The following is a 20,724-nucleotide window of genomic DNA, read 5'->3' as shown; positions in this document are numbered from 1 at the left end:
CACGTATAATTTCAGACCTTCAATATGAGGTGCCACAAAAGAATCTAGGTAATTCATTTTAAATCCTCTTAACCCGTTGAGGATGAGTCCCGAGTACAGGTGTACTCGGGCAAGTGTCTATGGGAAATGCGTATTGTAGCAAAAATCAGTCCGTCCTCAACGGGTTAATGACATTACATAACCGTCCATTTTTATATGCGATATGTTCACTTGATTGTGTGCTGATAAATAGTGAGCTTTTTGGGTCTCACTAAGGATCACTAAGAATTCTCCTACAGAATACTCTAAAGAAAAACATAAACAGCGTCACATGATGATTTTTTTTTTCTATAGATGCTGATCCTCTTTGCAGGGTTTGAAGGGATTACTACACCACCTGACCACAATTAACCAATAAATCCCCTCAATTTGCAAACCGGTGATCAGTCTGTCTCATCCGATTCTCCATCGCTCAGAGCTTAGGAAGAAAAGGAAGGATTGATTTGGAATCCAATCAGTTAAGTCTAGATACAAGGAATTCTTATTAATGCAACCTATAATCTTTCTTGATGAGAGAAGAACATGGTGTATCTCCCTCACTATTCAGTGACTGTACAAACTCTCTCTACCTGCACACACACAGTCTTTGATATGTCCTACTTAATGGATATCATAGAGTAAACAGAATTGCTATGGATATATCCATCTTGAATGTAGAGGACCCTACGAAGGATAATATTTTTCAATATTACAGGGAACTTTCGTAACCAAGAATCCCAATATAACAAACTCTCCTTTAAACAACCTAACTTTTCTTGTTCCAAAGTTAAAGATTTTTTGCATTGTTTTTTTTTTGAAAACCTTGATACAATAAAAAATTTCTCTGGTCTTAAAAGGAGATTGTTACACCAGGATGACCACTGTACAACTAAATGTGCCGAAGCCTTTGCCAAGTTTTTATTGATAAATTTGATGTCCAAGTCAGCTACACTTGTATAATATTGTGCTAATTTTAAAACACTGCCAACAAATGTAAGAGTAAGACTATTATGACCAAGTGGTAGAATTCACAATCGATAACAGCAGTGACAGTATAGGAAAAATTATTTTCTACCTTGGATTATGATATTCAGTGCATTTGTGTCACAGGAGGCAATATTTTCACAACTTGTTTCCATCATAAATATAACCTGACATGCTAAATTTGCAAAAATAAATATATTGTGCATAAAATAAATGAAAGAAGGAAACCCCAAAGCTTTCCACATGTTAGGTCACATGATTATTTGGTGTCAAGACTGTAATCTGTATACCACACAACACTAAACCCAGGTTTATTTTGCAGGATATGTGACTGCTAAAGATGCATTCTATTTTTAGTCAACAGCAACAGACCAAACATGACCCAAGTTTGGAGCAACATATAAAAGTCCTCATCGAACTCCACAGTATAGATCCAAATGATTGAGCATGATGTCCTGGGCACTTGTGTGCATGAAGACAGAGTGGAGATGAAATATGTTCTTCCCAAAACTTTGTGTCAATCAATGACTCCTTTACCAATAGCCAATGAAATAAAATCTGAGTCTTCAGATAGACTGGAGTTGATAAAGCAGACAGAACCTAGTGTTGTTTTGAATCATCTTTGGTCACATGTGTCGACCCTCAGCCCCCCTCTTGTGCTCAAATCAGTGCCTTCGTTAGATTGTCTCATAAGAAGTAGCAATTTTTCTCTCATTTATTCAAAGAAAATCCACTGATAAGCAGGAGCGAGGTCACAAAATTACCCAAATTCTTGATCAATTTGAAAGAAAGAATACTTGGTTCATCTGGAACTGCTTGATTCCAGTCAGCCTGCCAGATTATGGTGATTGAGCAACTTTCAGTAAACTCTAGACGTGGAAAATTCGACCTTTGACCCCCACAAGCAACTCACCTGGTGCTTCACTTCTTGTTGTTTGAGGAACTTGAGCCTCTGTTGCTTAGCAACCAGCATCTGTTGTTGCATCTCAATCTGTTGCTGCTGTCGGGAAGCCATGTCTCTGAGTTCGTTCAGGTTGAGCTCACTCCCACCCTATCAAACGAAAAAAGAGAAATAAATACATTAAAATTTTTTTCCCTGTAATTTCAAATATGATTAGCATCACTGCATAAAGTACAAATATTAATACAATCAGTTCTTCATGCTTGGTGGGGTAAAATAAGAATTCAATGACTTTCACATTTCCCTGACTTCTGACAAGTTTATGCTTGAGATAGTCTAAATTCAAGTCATCAAATGATACACTCCACTCACACATTTTTATTATATTCCATCATACAAAATATGATATTTTGATACCTTAAGTAACAAGGCATGCAGAAGAATACAATTTTGTATGTTTAAATGTGCCTTTATGTGCAGAAAAGGAAAGCAAAGACAAATGGGGATAATAAACTTCTCCTCCAAGATACAGAAACAATCATGAACTTATCTCAAGTATGAAACAGAAATATTAGTCACTGACAAAACCTTCTACACGTTCTTCAATTAAATCAATTTCATGATGATAAAATGTTTGTTAACCATGTACAATGTACTGTTGACAATGAGTATTTGTCAGTGTGTACACTGCATGATCAAGAAGCACAATATACACATTCACATTCACACATAAACAGAATAAGTCGGAGCTACCTGTACACTGATCAGCCACAACAAGACCACAGATGTACACGATAACAGGCACATATCTATAGATTCTCTTATCTACCTTTATCCAGGGTAATCCCTCTAGACAACAGCAAGGCTTGTATGTACAGCCCAGAATGCGACAGCATCAAACAAGGACAACAAACTCATCTCAACCCCAGCTTTCACACAGACCATGTATGTCCAAGCAAGGAGTTGGAGCTCCTTGGTCCAAGAAAGCCTGGATGAGCAAAGGATGATACTCCCCATCCAGAATAGCCAGGTCAGTTGACTTCCCTTCCCTCCAAACCAACACTTTGTGCCATCAACCAGGCCAGACAAGGGTGTGGGGCAACAGAAAACTGAACACTTCACTTTATTCCTGAAGGAGCAGCAGCCACAGCAGTGATACAAGAAGAGGTGCTCTGGGGTGAAACACAAGAACTGTCAGGGACTCTATGTAAACAGTCTGACAGCTGACACAAAATGACCCTCTGCAACCCTCACAAGGCACACAAGGGGGGGGGGGGGGGGTGAGTAGGTTTGTGTATCTCCAACAAGAGAGGGACCAACTGAGCTCAAGCCTCCGGGTGACAGTCTCCACCCCCCCCCCCCCCCATCCTGACTCCTGCGGCATGTAAGGGGTTAAGGAAATGGCAGAAAGGGGAGAAGCACTGAAAAGTTATTGTCATGTCCTGCCCCTGCATCTCGTTGTCATGTCAACGCAGTGAAAGAAGCCTCCTGCAGAGTTCGGGGCGAGAAAGGTGTTCAATTTCTCAGGAAAGATGATGTTGTGTGCGCACAAAAACACACAAGGGGAGGGGGTTGTTGATGAGGAAACCCTCACCCTCTGTACTCTACATCAACTCATTTGTCATGAAAACACAAATATGCTATCAGCCCCTGTATCAAAAACTCTCTCCAAAGGTGGAGAACATGTCATCAACAAGCGCCCTAAAATCTAACCGGGATCAGAAACCACCAGAAAACATTGACATATTCACCATCTACACCACGTCTTGAAAGTTGAATGTCCAGCTTACCACATGCATTGTAGGAGCAGCTACACTCCTGGCAGAAGTCAGGCCTTGCATGGCGACTCAGTTTTTTCCTCCAGTTATCGATGCAACGTCTAGACTGGGGGACACACTGGCAAGAGAATGAAATGGAGGCAGAACTCTAACCTGGCAGCGAGCCACTGCCACCGCTCACTCGACTGCCTGAGAGAAACTCTCTATTGTTCTCCAAGAGGAAACAGGAAGGAGGAAGAGAAGGGAACAGCGCACTCACTGGATTTCATCTACAACATCACACAGAATGGAGGGATTGGGACTGAATGGAGGCGGGGGAAAAGATGGAATGAATAGAGAGAGTAATGCTTAGAAATATGAGGAAGGCTACCAGTTGCGGGAGAAAGCACCAACTAGAAATCCTTTCCTAGCGATTGATAAGGTCAAGGTACAGAACAAATGGCACATTGATCAGGTTGAGAAGGAGAGGAGAGGAGGAGAGAGAAATTTTCTGAGATTGGTTTGTGTCGGTCAGAGAGTGGTAAGACGCTGGCTGACGTGATGCAGTAATTCAGTCCGGCGCTACACACACCGGTTAGAAAACAAAGGAGCTCTGACTCACACTCCCAGTGGAGTCTCGGAAAGGGGAACAAGAAACTACCCTGACAAAGGAAACAGGAGAGAAAGAGAGAGAAACTGGAAATGAAGTCCAAATGTACCGCAATCCACATTATGCTAATCACATTCCACACCTTGAACGACAAGGTTCTACGAATCACGGAACAAGTGGCTCACAGCTATTTATACGCTTTCATATCGCAGAATCAAATTTATGCAGGCTTGGCATAATGATGGAGTCCATTGGATGCGCAGTGGGGCAGAACAAAACAGAAAACTTACAATCACCGGTAACATACAGGTGGAGGTGATGAACAATACACTCCCATTGACGAGATTTCCACCACTGCGTCACCGGTTTCGATGTCACAACAAAACAGGGAGGCCACTTGTCTACCGGCGACTTCAAACTATCCAATTATCCTTTGGTCAAAGGGTCCGTTGGCACAATACCAGTATTTTTTTTTATGTCACTTTCTTTTTTCATCTATGACATGAAACATGGTAGAATGTGTCAACAAAACAAGGTGCAGCCTTCAAAAACTACAGTTCCTTCTAAAAAAAAAAGGAAAAAAAGGTTACATGTAAATCACACACTTCAATGCCCTGTGTCACTGTAATTATCTGTCTTTATGAAAAGACAGTAATCAACCACGAAATGACATTCATCATTAGGGGTAGAGGTTAACTTCACTAATAATCCTTATGAAAACACAAGTATATAAATATGTACATTTGTAAACATCATGACAGATTTACTAATGAGCACTTTAAGGCAGATTCATTTAAATCAAATGAAATATAAATCATATTTACCTTGTATAAATTCTAAACAGACAAGGAAACATGGCTTCCTGGATATAAACTTACCAAACAAAATGATAAGAAAGTTTTATGCAAGTCAATCACCTCATTCAGTCCCTTGAAATTCATTCTAATCAATCTTTAGTCAAGTGCCCCTGTAGCCTTCAGCACAAACACATTTTTCTTTCTAAAGAATGTTTGTCTTTAACCTTTCCATAAGTTTTAAGAATAATCTGTCTAAATCTATCTTTCTTTATGTGTGTGTGTGTGTGTGTGTGTGTTGTGTCGACCTGCCTCTCCGCAGCTCCGTGTGCACCAGGCCAAAAGCTCTGTAAAGCTCTATGCAACTGACCTCAGCCAAACTCCTCAAAAGTATAAGAACTCTTGAATTGTAAATGTGCTGGGAAGCAAATATTGACAAGGGAATAATGGCACACACAGAACACACATCAGACCAGTTGCTCATGCACTATGCACACTAAAATTTGATAGGCAACTTTGCAGCAATTTGGTGGTAGTACATGCCTGTCAATGCGACAAACACCAAGATAGAAAAAGATGGTACAGTCATTCCCCCCCCCCCCCCCCCCCGGCATGCATGTAAATGTTCCCCTGCCTGGTTAACTATTGGTCAATGGGGGGGGGGGGGGGGGGGGGGTGGTCATCAGTGCACCTGGGAGAAAGTGGACAACCTGGTGACTGGGACACTGCCACTTTGCCAGCCTCATTAATCAAAGATGAGGCTATGAGGTACCTGGGATGCCATCTGTGAAACACTAGGACTTTAGGAGGCTTTGAGAATTGCACCTGCCTTTAGCGACAGACAGTTATGGATGATTGCAACAGAAGGGCTTTTTACACTTGTAAAATTTTGCTTAGCCCCGGACCAACGGTGGGGCTAAGGGGGGGGCCTTAGCCCCACCGTTGGTACGGGACTATCCTTAGCCCACTTTCTGTTTACACTCGTTTTTGCCAAAGTGGGCTAGCCCCACCGATAGTCCGGTACTATCTGGCCCTGCAAAATAGCAGGGGTTAGCACCGCAATTGCGGTGCCAAGCAAGTGAGTGTAAACAGAACGAAAAAATAATCCTGGGCTAAGCGACGGAGACGAAGTCCGATCCTCACTGACCAATCAGAAACGAGGTAATCAAGTGCTGCCGGTGCGTGCGTGTACGTGTACAGTACACAGCGTAATTATGAATATTCATGTGGTTTGGAAAGTCCGGGGCTAAGAAATACGAGTGTAAAAAGGTCAGTTTTCTCCTTAGCCCCGGACAAGAGATAGTACGGGACTAATTGGCGAGTGTAAAAAGCTGAAAAAATTGGTACAGGACTAACGATAGTCCTGGGTCAGAGAAAGTCCGGGGTTAAGAAACACAAGTGTAAAAAGCCCTAGAGAGGACATCCTGCCCAACATTGGTGGCAGGCAAAGCTGATGCAGACCTCCTCACTGCTAGCCTACATTTCAGACTGTCAGTTGGGTCTTTTTGGAGGTTTTTTTTTTTAAATCTTCTATGTGACACTAGACATTCAATTCATTTGAATCATTCATCAACTTGTTGAGGAACTGTAGGTAAGATCTATCTCCAAATGCATGGAGGGGAATAGAATACTTAGTATTCACGAGGACTGCAAAATGAGAAAGATTAGTGGAGCGCAGCAAAACAAATGGTGAAGCAGCTTACAGCAAAGAAATTAAATTTTCTCAAGAAAGCAATTCATCTTTAAAGCAATTCATCTTTAAAGCAAGAAACTCTTGCATGAGATTAGCTCTGTTAAAGTGCCTCACTTTCATCATGTTAAATTTCTATCATTATCATTATCATTTGTTTCTCCTGGACACAATTTTGGCATCAGCTTTGTGTTCTGAAGTTTTCAGAGAATGACATACAAATAAATTGTTGCACATGAAAATCCTCATACAAGAAGTTTGATCATGAAAGGCTGCATCTAAGGTTAGTTTTTGTCAATCAGATGATCATAACACATTGTGATAAAAAAAAACAAACAGACATGAGCTCGGAAAGCATGTTTGCTTAATGTGTCAGCACCGATCAACAAGATGTCATCTCATCCACATTGTGGACCACATGGTTGAAAGAAGAGAGGGGGAAAAAATCAATGAGAAAGTTTCAGATGGAATGTAAATAGCGTCGTTACAACCATTAATTATTCAGGACTAGCATTCGGGTAGATTACAATGTACACAAGTCACACTATAGGTATCCATTGTGCAATTGTCAAATCGATTCCAAACAGTTTACCGTAATAGTTTCGAACGTTGACGGAGAGCACATTTTTCCACACTTGTGTGGTTTCAAATCCAATTCAAAAAGAAATCTTTAAAATTCAATTCAAAATATCATCTTCTCTGGTGGGACACACCTCAAGAATGCAGTTAATAATCCCTTTCAGTTTCATCAAGTAGGAATGTCAACAAAGCTCTGTTAAAACTAGGCAGATGCAGACTTTAATGTAGACTTTGAGACTTTGAAATCAAATTCAGTTCTCCAAACTTTATAGAGATGAGAATTTATACCAGGAGTACAACATTCAACACTTATCTATGCAATGAGCAGACTTGTAATCATATATTTTAAATATGACCAGTGTCTAAATAGATGCTAAATAGATGGCTCAACATCAGGGGATTAGCAGTGGCCCCATGGCCCAAGGTCCCTAAAAATTTGTTGGGCCACCAAACTTCCCAACAAAAGGTTATCTTGTGGTGGTCAAATTGGGCAACTAGATTCAAAATAGCTGTTTATGTGTCCTTTTGGTTTCAAAATAGCTGTTTATGTGTCCTTTTGGTTCCGGCCACCAATATTTCACATTTTAAAATTTTGGTAGCCCACATGAGCCATTAGAAAAAAAAGTTAGTCTTGTGATCTCTATGCCAATGTTTTCACTGACTTAGATATTGATATCTGATTTGACGTAAAAACATGCAATACCATTGTTATTCATATCCTGCTGCCTCAAAACATTTTTGGGGGAGGAGGCATGTTTACAAAGAACCTGCCACAAGTGTATCAGCACATACCATGCAAACAGATCCTAGTACAGTGGTGAAAAAGGGAAGCCTGCCACTTATAAGCACAACTACTGAAGTCCATATACTCCAAAAGTGATTGGCATGGACATGTCTACATTCATATTTTTGTTTTTTGTTTTTTGTTTTGTTTTTTTTTTTGGGGGGGTGGTTCATTGTAGAAAAACAGTCCTTATACAACATGATAACTTTAATGTTTGGTTCAAAGCCATTTTGGGGGAAACAACTTGCTCACATGAAGAAGACCACTGTGACATGCAGTTTGCAGGAAAGAATTGATTTACACAGTATACATTGTCTGTTTTAGCTCTTTCCTCCTTCATACCGTTGTTGATGCTCTACTGGGGCCAAAAACCTTGAATTTTCAGAAAGATCTTGACCCAGCTGATATCATGTTTGCTGTAGAAGAGCAAGATAACACTGCGTCCAGAAACAAATTACGTACATATTATCTAAACATGGCTGGGCAAAGGAGCTCCACAAAATAAACCAGAGCTGCAGGAAATAAGCAGGGAAAAATTCATTAACTATTGGTAAAGAATGACATAAAGTGTCAGAGTCAACAAGGCAGTGTGACAGGCAGAATATGAGGCCAGACAAAAACCACCAAGGCTCTTTTGCTTCACTCAAGCCACCTCTCAGGGAGCCAGTCAAAAGCCCAAGGCTGCTAATTTCAAAAGATTGTCATGCCCCACTGCCACTAGCCCTCAGGGCACAAGGGACCCCCCCCCCCCCTCCCCTTCATGAATGAAATGTAGATGTGTGACCCTCGCACGTAACATCACATCGCAGTAACGTCTCGCACTGCCGCGAAGCGCACTGCTGCGAAGCACACTTCTCCGTGCGAGCAATCAAGAAAATTAATTTTGCCGGAAACAAATGACAGCTTCTCTGTCGTGATTGCAAGACTTTGGTTCAGTTCTTCTCGCAGGCACATCCAGCTCTGAGGTGTTCACATACAACACAAAACATGGACACTCTACAAATTCACTATATGCATCATCCTTACACAGAATTTGTGACAAAATTGGGTAAGAACATATCAAATGCACACAAGATAAGACAGAACACACTAAGCATCAATTATCATCTCATTTCAATTTTCATATCATTGCTGTTTAGTTATGGATACACGTATACTTCCCTTTGCAGGTGATCAGAGATTCAGAGCATATCAAATGGAAATTTCTACTGCTTTCAAAGACATCATGGCTACTGGTAACTTAGGCCTTACCTCTACTCCACAAAAGAATATATCATGTCTCTTTGCTTTGCCTTCCCAATAATCGCTCTACCTTTCTCCAAGGACCACGTCTGGCTGAACTACTTTACTTTTAAAAGCCACCCTACATCTACTGCTTTTTTTTTTTTTTCTTTTTCATCCGGCACCGTGCAGCGACTTTGCTCACTTAATCGACACAATGACTTCATTGATTTCCAATGTCTCTTTTATTACGTCCATCAAAGACGATGCAGTGCGGGAGAGATGCCGGTGAGCGGGGGAAAATCACAGAGAAAATCGAGCTTTCTTCGTTCTTGGATGCGGATTGCAACACTGTCCTTCAATAAATACACATAATGCTATGTGATCCTGGTGTGTGCAAAGCATACCAGTAGGTACCTTGCCTATATGTACGTAACATTTTTCCCCATTCCATCCCCAAGACCTTTTCAGTTTGATCCATCAACAAAAGAAATAATGCTCACTCACAATTCCGTCTGGATATCTGTACCAATTACACATGCCGTGATAATTCTCAGGAAATTACGGTGAAATCATTGATCTTGATATATCCCATTATCAATGCCATGAAATGCTCTCTAAAATTTGCTGTACATTGTAATGTACAATGTACAAGTAAACTTTTGATCATGGACATTGTGCTTATTTGGTGGAAAAGGAATCTCAAGATATCATGAATGCTTAAATAGCAAACACAGTTACAAAACGGACATTCTCAAAATCCTGTCCTGCGTGCAATGCAGAAATAGCCTGTAATTACAATGAAGAGTTTTCTCATTTTGACTTTCTCTCACAGATGTGACAAAGGGGTCTAGTTTTCCAGACTAACTACCAGTCGTCTGAGTAATGCAGTGTTTCACACTCGACACCTATATTCTATTCTGGCTGTCTTGGCTCCTTTTTTATCCTCCTCTGTTCTGCCCTTTCAAGCTTTTCTCTGTCAAGACTCTCTGTTCTCCTGACACTCTATACAAAGGAGCTCTGTGGTTTTCACGCTTACAACCCAAGTCAAGGGAGACTACTGTCTGGAAGTGCTAATCACTGGTACTGCTGATGATTTGAAAGGCTGCTCGATCAACCACCGCCTGTATCGGATTTTTCCCCCTCTTGCCACTCTCCACCAAAATTTATATGAAACTGAGGCAATCCTCAAGGAATTTGGCGTGAGGGAATGTATACAGCAAAGGGGGCCTTTTCGGTTGTCAGTGGCACAAGGCGCTAGGGAGAACTTTTCTCACTTTAGTATCTACATGGTTGTTACACACGAATAGCACTATTAAACAAGGCACTGATTCTATCATCTGTGCCAAGAAACTCTGCTGCGTACAAGAGCTCATAAACATTTTGTGTGCATACATTTCTCTGCTGGTTGGGAGACCAGTGTATATGCGCAGGATCATGCATCGCTGCAAATCACGATTAACGCAAGGCTAAATGCACCTGCCTCAATGAACTCTTCAGAGCAGCAACACTGTACCCCATTCACATGCAAATAGTCCCCACTTCCACAAATAAAACAGAACAGGAAGACTGAATGAGAGCACACAGGATTTGGATTACCCATTGAATAATGCTAAGAACGTTTGGTCTGATGAGTAGTTTTGTTCAGGTTTGTCCTGTCGAAGGGCTACGCTTCATATCCTGGAGCTACCTACAATAGTGTAGTACCTGGTGGCTTGACTGCTATAGAAAAATATAGGACTGTAGTTTTCACCGGTCTTGCTGAAAAGCTGACTACACTATCAGAAGACAACCTACGTACAGAGCCAACACATATTTTGCCGGTTGTTGGACATCTGTTTCTTACGTGATCTTTCCACAATCTTCAGATACTCAATAGACTTATCTGAATAAGTCGGAATAATAACATTGTCAGAATAATAACATTAGTTATAGAAAGCTCAGTAATCACACCTCCTCATGCATTTCCTTCATATAGGCGAGGTCTAGAACCATGACTAGCTATGTAGCGTGCATTTAGAAAAGGAAATATACAAGCACACTCACACACACACATACAAAGGACAGTTTATTATCATTATTGTAGCGATAAAACAAACATTGGATAGAAAGGCAGTGACTCTGAGAATGTTATGGCCAATGAAAAGCAATATTTCAGAGGCTAAGTGCTGTGACATTTGAAGAAAACTAACACATCTGTTGGATGATAAAGAACAGAACTAGTAGCTATTTGGAAGTCAATTGCATAATTTTATATTGATACTCGCCTCTTCATACGGTCTGATGATGTTTAAGTGGTTATACTCTTTTATATGTGTTAATAATGCACTGAAACACTGCCCCCTCATATCTGAATTTCAGACATACACCTACATGTTTCGTCTTTTCATTGACGTTTTTGCAGCTCTACACATTAAAAAACACACACACATAAAATCAAACACATTTCATCACTAATGAATAGTAACTACCAGTTCATACAGCAATTCTTAATGAAAGTTTGCCACCACAATATGGCAAATGTTTATCTTTAATTTGGTACAGATAAAAGGGAGCAAAAGCGATGTTGTATATGACCGCAGGGTAAGACAACAGCCCATGGTATTTAAACCAAGTTTATTATCACAACTGATTGCGCAGCCTGGCCAATGCTTGCTTTCTTTTCACTATTTATTGATCTCTCTACACGGTACATGTATCTTCGTATTCAGCCAACATGCAGTCTACCTTGCAGTCTATCTCCCTAGCCAATCAAGACATGCATGCATCGATCAACAGTGTTAGCATCAAGGCACAATGAAAATCATTCACCTCTCGTTACACTACTTTCAGCAGGATTTAACGTTTTTACGGTTACCCAAAACAATCACTGGGAATTATCTACGTCAAGACAGTGGAAAAACTCTAGAATGGGTTTTCTTTCTCTCTCTCTCTCTCTCTCTCTCTTGCTCAGTGTAACAAAAAATAACAAATGCTATAAAAAATGACTGAAGAAATGCATGAAATCAGGTATGAGTCTATGACTCATTGAGAAGGGAACTGCCTGTGTTTGTGCATGGTAGCTCTAAGGTGTGAATTTGTGTATGTATGGACACCAAAAAAAAAAAAGAAAAAAAGGAAGGACTACTGGGCATGATAGAATGAAAACTGCTCCCCAATGAAATTAACAAAATATTGGCAGTTCATAAAAAAAGATTGCTTACTTCCGTCCAAACTTTACTCATAATCTCATATCACGAGCATTTTGTGGGGTTTGTTTTCCCCAATTTCTTTTTCTACTAGCTCAGAACAGCAACTCTGTGAGTGAGCTGCCATTTGCCAGAACTAAACATACCATCTTGGCCGCTAATGAATGCACCGTAGTTTGCAGAGGGCAAATAAAACCCTCTTGATCACTCAGAAAGAAATTCTGACATGCTTTTTCACACACAAAGTGTTTGGGAGTTTGGGGTTAAAGGTCAACTCCAAGCTATGCCCATCTTTTTCTTGCACTCTTTCCGAGTTGAATGTTTGCACATGCCGAAATGCACTGAGTGAGGTGCACTGACTACAAAAAATGTTTTGTCAACATTTCAAGTGAATGAAGCCCAGAAATTTAATTCATGATACAATGAGCTTTACTGCCTTGCTTCTGCGAAGGCTACACCTAAGAATTCCAGAGAATTGACGCAAACAGGCGAGTAGAATGAGAGGAATTTGCATAGTGAAAGAAAGCTCAGAATACCTGCGAACGGAAGGTCAAATTCAATGGATCTTTCATTTCGATGAGTATAACCTTGGCAAACAGAAAAGCGAAGTGGACAGGAATAAGATTGAGTGGTCAGTAGTCAAGGCTATGTAAAACGGCTCGATTGTGGGTGGTTTCTTATAAGTTACCTTTTTTAAATATCTGGAAGAAATACCCCCCCCCCCCCCCCCCCCCGTCTTTGTGCTGTACTGGAAGTAATTCATCACCCATACAGTAATTACAGAGGAATGAAATCTTGATTTCAATCAAGTGTATTCATATGGAAGATTGCATTTGTTACTCACAATATCCTCTTCAAAGCCTTTTCAGAGATTTGCTGCAGAGCTGTATCTTACCACGGATCATTACTATCACGACAAAAGACAATGAAGACGTCATCGAGGCAGTCACGATGTCTCTCGGTTTCTCTCTTGTTACAAGAGTAACAAAGCGATGTCCAGAGAGCCCAACAAGCTTTGACCAACTGATCAGAGGTATAGTCCAACAATAGCATAACTAACCAACAGAAATCAAATATTTTCCAGCTTGCCCAAAGTTTCTTCTCTATAGAGGCTTTTTGGTAGTGTGTACATACATGTACTGTGTTGTGTTATAAAGAAATTTAGTTCTCACCTTTAGATCTTCGGTAGAATTGCCATCTTTGATTCCAGGCTTTTTCTTCTGTCTGCGCCCTGCGAGATCAAAAGAAAATCAAAGAAACATTTTAAACCTTGTTGTATTAACAGGAATCAGCATTTCTCACTTACAATCACATCCCAACAAAATCCATGTACAGTTTTACAAACTAAATCCAAATCCTTCAACACTGAAGTAAAAAGTTCCCCCCCCCCCACCAAATGCTGCAAATACATGAAATCATTGTGCTATATTGCCAACATACTCCAATCATGGCTTCTATTGGTCAAAAGTGATATTCCCTGCACTACAGTTGTAGACCCTGTTCACCATCATCCACGGTGGCAGAGACTCAACATATTCAGGGAGAGCGCACTTTTCATCCACTGTTGTTGACGGACTTGTTTGCTGTAACTGAAACCCTTCTCGTTTGCCTACAACTGTTTATGGGTTGACTCTTCGGGTCACTAAGACTTCCCCTTCTGTTATAGCTAAAGAAAAACAAATCTGGACAAGGGAAGCTGTTTGGAAAGAGTACAGTGAGAGGCGAACACGGGACCCAAATTTGTAAGCAGTGGGCATTCCTGCTCCAGTTCCCAATTCTTCAGGGGCACTCAACTTTTAAGAGCGGGTCTCCGAGGATTTGTGATAGGTGGAGTAAACAAGTTCCTTTTAAGTCACTGACAACTTCATTGAACACATATCTCGAAGAGTACAATCTAGCTTACATTTATTTACATGAGTTTGAAAAAACATTTTGTCTATCACTCAAAAAAAATGATCCTCCTTTTGTACAAGTATTGAATTTTGTGTACAAGTGTTGAAACAAAAATCAATTGACAGCACTTTAGAGAAGCACTGGAGAGTACCCTAGGCTAAGAGTAAAACAATAAATTCACAATTAAATGGCTCCAAGTATCACAATATGAAAGACATACAAATCATATCCTTATTCAATACTGCATTCTAAATGACTGCAGCAATATTAGCCACTCATGGCTTACAAGTTAAATGCAGAACAATGCGGCAAACATATATATGCCAGTCCATCATCTTTACAAGAATATCTCAGGTATACATTGAAGTTATAGGCAACATTCTGTACAAGTTGTGATGCAATGCAATGTTTGATGCAAAAGGCAAAGAAAGAAAGAAAAAAAAAAACAGACAGAATCCATTACAAAATGCTGGAATAAAGACTACAGCAATAACAACAGCAACAACAACAACAAAAATTAAAGACAAACTTATTATCATCAGAGTATCCATGTCTTTGGCAAAGAGATGAAAAGATAAACCAAACAAACTAAATGCACAGTTCAGAGTACAGTCTTGTATAGTGTCTTTCACAGAGCCTTTATTCCAAATGACAGCATAGGCCTACTCTTTTCTGTCCACACGGTTGTGATTAGACTCGGTATTCACTCAGAAAATTTGGAAAGGTACTGTATACAGCAGAGTTTATCTCCAGCCGGGGTTTTATTGCCTACCACAAGGCAAAGGCAAATGTGGCCAATCAGCACTTGGAGAATGTAGAGTGCCTTGTGTCAGGGCAGATTTCAAGTTCAAAAGAAAAAAAAAATCAAAAAGGATGTACAAGTGTAGGTCACAGTGAACACTTGGACTATTAAAAAAAAGAACACTTAAATGCTGGTCAGCATGAATACAAAAAAGAAAATCCTTTTCTCAATTTTAGTTCAGAGCCAGGGCAATTTACATCAAGAGAGGCAAAGACATTTGGTTTCCATGAAATCCACCTATCCCCAGAGAGAAAGATACTCAAAGGTAACAAATCCTGAAAAATAAAATGGAACATAAATGCTCAACAGTCAAATCGAGTGAGGCAATTACATGTGTGGTGGCAAATACATACAGACGTTGTGGAATCTGGCCGGTTCAGGCAGTAACACTTCCATCCCAAAGACTGGCAGTAATCCTGACACCGTTCCACAAATACACAAGGACCAGTCTTTCAAACAGACGAAGCTAGACTCCACGCTGCACTTCACTCTAACCTCCAAACCAAAACTGCTAGATTTCAGTCAAATCCACTTGTTTATGTATACGCAGACATCAGGCATTACTTTTTTTTTGGGGGGGGGGGGGGGGGAGCAACTTGGCAAAGTCAATGCCAATAAGTCCCTCCCATACACTCACTAGTTAAGTACACAAATTCCTCTAACACTCACTCACTCACTCACTCATAGGTTAAACAAGTCTGGCCGTGGGATCAGTAAGGACCGCCCATCTACCAATCAACTACCCCCCCCCCCCCCCCATTCTCCCCACCCACTCACATTCCCTCAACCTTATCACAGCGACCTGCAGTAATAAAAGTCACGGTCCATCAGTTCTTTGGTTTTCAGCTATACATCGGGTTCATGCCATTGCACGTACGTGAATGCCAATGCCAGCAAACCAATGCTGTCCCTTGCCCAGCCTTGCCTCTTGCATCACTTCCAAAACTTTTAGGTCCATGGCTTTACCCATTCATCAACAGAGCAAAAAACAAACAAACACACAATTCCTTTCAGAAAATTACAGTATTAGTAACCCTAGAACAAAAAATGATATAGTTCTTCATCTGGTTAAATTCGAACAAAAACTGAGCCTACTTTGAGTGTCTGGTACATGCCCTATGATTTCTTGCTTGCATCCAATACTCAATGAGAAATTGATTTGGTTTTTTTACAAAAGTATCACTTATTTCACTTATTCACATGAACCATGTCAGCCTTCACTACAAATGTATGTTGAAGACATGATTACCAAGAAGAACTATAATCTTCAATACACATTTGAAAGTTCAATCCACAACTTACTTCAAGATGGTTTAGATAAACAGTCGTGTCAGGGTCATTATTGTCTTTTGATCAGTAGCTTTTCCTCTTTTTTTCTTTCTCAGGTTTAGTTCTTTTTTTAACAGCCCTTGGAAAATCATGTTACATTATGTACCTTGTCATTCTTGAAGTCAAACTATTCTTGAGATTTGTATCATAGATTTGCTCGTAATATTTCTTTCGTATTGCATACTGTAAATGTGCTGACTTGATATGGCAGTTGTCATTGTAAACATCTCGACATATTTCTCTGTCTTCTCTGAAGTAGGAATTGTAAGAACGCATCTTAATCACAAGATAACATACTACATTACTTCCCTGTTGGGTAGTGACATCAGTATTTCATTGATGTTGAGTCACGTTCATAGATCGTTCCATGTTTGTACTGTATATGAGTCCAAAGTCGCACATTTGTCACTCAGAGAGAATGAAGTTTGGCTAAGTCAACTTTTGCATTGATGTTATGATTACAAGTACGAAGGGTGGCCTTATCATACATTTACCTCGCATGACATACTAACATCAGCTACGATTGTCTGTGTAGCCCACAGGCAAACAATAATCAAAGACAAATGATTCTACGTTTGTTGACTTCACAGAAAAATATTGCATTGGCAATCTGTACCTCAACATTAAGTACTCAACACATTACACATTGCATTTGACCTTATAATCATTGTATTACCTGGAGTGAAATTAAGGGATAAAATAAAGTCATAATACATCTATATCAGTAGGCATATAAGAATACAAATTTCTCCTGCAGTTCAATGAATTGATTGGTTTGACATTGTCTGTCGTTCTATCATGCTTCTTGTCTCTGTGGGTGTTGATATAGAGATACCTACCTACTCACTCCCCTTGCTCTCCCCACCCCCTGAAACACATTTTTGTGACTACTCAGAGGTGTACAACTCAGCTGAATAAGTATGTCACTCAACTCTCCTACAGTGTAATATTTTGAAGTCAAGATTTGCCATACATCTATACTTCAGTAGTGTCATTGAGGAAGTTGATCCAGTCATGTGCCTACAACAAGTCAAGACAGGGAGGTCCCTGACTCAAGATAACTTCATGGCTTACAACGTACATTATGTATATATATGAACATCTCTCAAGAAACAGAGTACTCTGGTCAACTGCAGAGTGTGTTATTTGCTTCCTCCAAAACATTTTACGAGTATTGTAAATCAGAGGGCTGAAGGACTTTAGCATGTCTAACCAATCGTAAAGCAAACACAGTAAAGACTACAAAACACAAACAGAGAAGTTATAAAAATTTGCAAATTAACATACAAAGATTTGGACTAGTTTTAGTCTCTACTGTCCTTAAAAATGAAGGCCTCCATCTTGCGTGGTACCAGAATTTTCTAACATGATATTGAATAAACAGAAACTTTTTGTTCAATTTGGAACAATTTTTTGCAATTTGTTGAGCCTTTATGAAATTACACAAATGCAGGTCAGGCTTGGCAAAGGTCAAAATCAATGACCCCTATGATTTTGCATCATATAAAATCAGATTTTGAAAGGGACCTGAATCTCCCTAATGCCATGGTTTCCACATCTTCACTGAACAGTCCCTCTGGGGATTAGGATGAGCATCCATGATCAAGCTTATGTGAGGCTGGTTTTGTCATAGGTCTCAAAGCATTTCCATTTTTACAAACAGACAACATGCTGCACCATAAGAACTACCCCCTCCCCCACCCCTCTTTTTGCTGGAGAGGTCACCGCACTTCCACAAACTTGGCATCATGATTCTGATACTCATATCAAAAGATATGCTGAAATGCCTAATCTTTCCATATTTCTGAGTTCTTTGTTAGTATACATACTTGCTAGAAATCTTTGGTGCTCCTGTAAATCCCTCCTAGGGGTGTTACAAACTACAAAACCTTTATATCTTGATCTGATCATAATTTCTGAAACCTGTTTCTAGTCACGTGTAGAGTCATGATCCACTCCCAGTCTCTTCACTGACAGCTACAGTGTAACTGCCAATGACATTCTGCGCAACAGTTTTGTCACATCTGTCATTACCTGTCAATCAAACACTGACTATCCACATAGTGTGTACATGCATACTTGCAATAGAATACAATGTACGTGTATACATAATATACAGTATGTGCACAATTCACTACTGTGGAAGTAAATGCAAGGTAAAGCTACGCTCCACCTCCTCAATCATGTTGTACAGACCAAATCACCTTGAATTACATTGTATGTCAAACCCAACTAGAAAACACTCTCTGATAATAACAATTAACAAGATGTGATATGAGAATTGCCTGTTCTGGGCCACATTGCATAAAAGTTACGATCAAACGCAAGTCAAGAAGATCAAACGCAAGTCCCAAATGCTCCATTCTGATTGGCTGAAAATCAAGTTGCGTATGATTTTCTTGACTTGCGTTTGATTATAACTTTTATGCAACAGGGCCCTGGACAAGCATGATTCAAGCTTGCTTTCAGACTTTCAAAACTGATTTTTGTGTCTGTACTTTACATTTGGAAACTGTTCTTTCACATATTTTGAAATTCCTCTTAGTGGTACCACAGATATCTGGTGAACAATACGGGACTAGATCATTTCTGGCAGTACGCTGTATGTGCTACATTGTACATCATGGAACCCCTCACACTTCTCTGTGAAAAAATGGTGAGTTGTTCAATAATAAAAAACATAAAAAGGCCTCTTTCAAACTGCACTTCTTTCATTGTTACCTACAATGTACCTATCTTATGGATGTCATACATTGTATGACTTCTCTACCAGTGGAATTTTACATTAGCATCAATTACACAGAGTTTATAAACCTTCGTCACCATATGCCCCCATGCGTAGGAAGTGAAATCTAAAGGAAAGGAAAGAAACTCGCAAACAAATCAAAACATCCTACTAAAAACTAGAATGCTTCTCTAGAAGCCTATACAGTCTATTTTGCAATACATTTGTATAGTACTCCCAATAAAATCTGGAGGCAAGGATAGGTGATACTGTTTGTCACCGACGTATCTTCAGATCCAATCTTTCTCAATAATACATGGCTCTCCTTGCCCACCTTTTGCTCCCAATATATCACGCTTGCCTGACAAAATGATACCACACAAATAAACACCTCCGATCAACACCTGCTGCGGTGGTCTCTGTATAATAAAGACATTTTACAGGGATAAAAAAAGATAAATGCATGGAATTCATGCACCCACAACTGTATACAATTGCCCATTTGACCTGCAGACACCATGGCTGATGATAGTATAAATCATAACACAGGTATACAGAGTAGTAGTATACAGTGAGAATTTTGCAATCTTCACACAAAAGAGAAAGAGTCGCGGGCAATTATAGCAACAATTAAAACTTCTAAGAATGGTTTTGATGTTAGAAAAGTTCATGTGCAAGTAAATGATCAAGTTCACCAGTAGTGACAAACAAACTATTCTGCAAGTCTCTTTTTCTATGCATGCTTTAACTGCTCCTTGGGCATTCAACTCACCTGGGGATAAACATGTGGAATTTATGAGGCAAATGTTATAACTTCACCAGGAAATGACTGTTGCAATATGTCTGCCACATATACAAGCATAAATCACTCGTAAATACTCAAAAGGAGTTTTAAAACAACAAGAGTAAGGATTCTCCTCTCTAACCTATCCCATCAACTGTACCTATCCATCCCTTTCCCATCCACACCTCCCGATCTGCCCATCTCCCTCCCTATCTGACCCCTCCCTAATCTGATGATTAACCCCTTCCCTACTTACCCACCCCCCATCAACTTCACCTCCTTCCTAAAATCCACCCCCCCCCCCCCCATCACCTCCTCTTCCAACCCTCCCAATCCACTCATCTACCATTCTCCATCACCCCCTCTCCCTATATTCCACCTCTTCCCCCTTCGGCCCATCCATACCTGCCCCATCTAACCATCCACTCCTCTCCTCAACCCCCTCCCTCCTTCTCTAAAAGAAGACAACTATCAAAGCCATGACCGAAATGCAAAGGTAAGATGACCTGACGAGGACAAGATTGAAAGGCCCCATAGCATACAGGTACAACAGTTCAACTTCCCCACCCTCTGTATCACCACTAAGCTCCTTGGTGTATTCGCCCAACAAGCCCTCTCTCTTCTGACTACCAATGCCAGGTGGAGTCCTCCTACATCAAATCCCC

General features: G+C 40.2%; 1 protein-coding gene across 1 annotated transcript in view; it reads right to left on the bottom strand.

The window, feature by feature from the left end:
- Nucleotides 1–20,724, bottom strand: part of LOC139739735 (apoptosis-stimulating of p53 protein 1-like) — a 51,241-nt gene that overhangs the window by 12,089 nt on the left and 18,428 nt on the right. The window contains exons 4-5 of the mRNA XM_071650340.1: nucleotides 13,699–13,757; nucleotides 1,916–2,053 (exon numbers count right to left, since the gene is read on the bottom strand). Coding sequence (XP_071506441.1) covers nucleotides 1,916–2,053; nucleotides 13,699–13,757 — 197 coding nt within the window. The remainder of the gene's footprint in view (nucleotides 1–1,915; nucleotides 2,054–13,698; nucleotides 13,758–20,724) is intronic.

The sequence above is a fragment of the Diadema antillarum genome, unplaced genomic scaffold (genome assembly GCF_040938485.1).
Source record: "Diadema antillarum isolate AM-2024a unplaced genomic scaffold, OU_Dant_1.0 scf00000029, whole genome shotgun sequence".
NCBI lineage: Eukaryota > Metazoa > Echinodermata > Echinoidea > Diadematoida > Diadematidae > Diadema > Diadema antillarum.
Note: the sequence above shows the minus strand (reverse complement) of the source record. Positions and strands in the feature narration are given on the sequence as shown.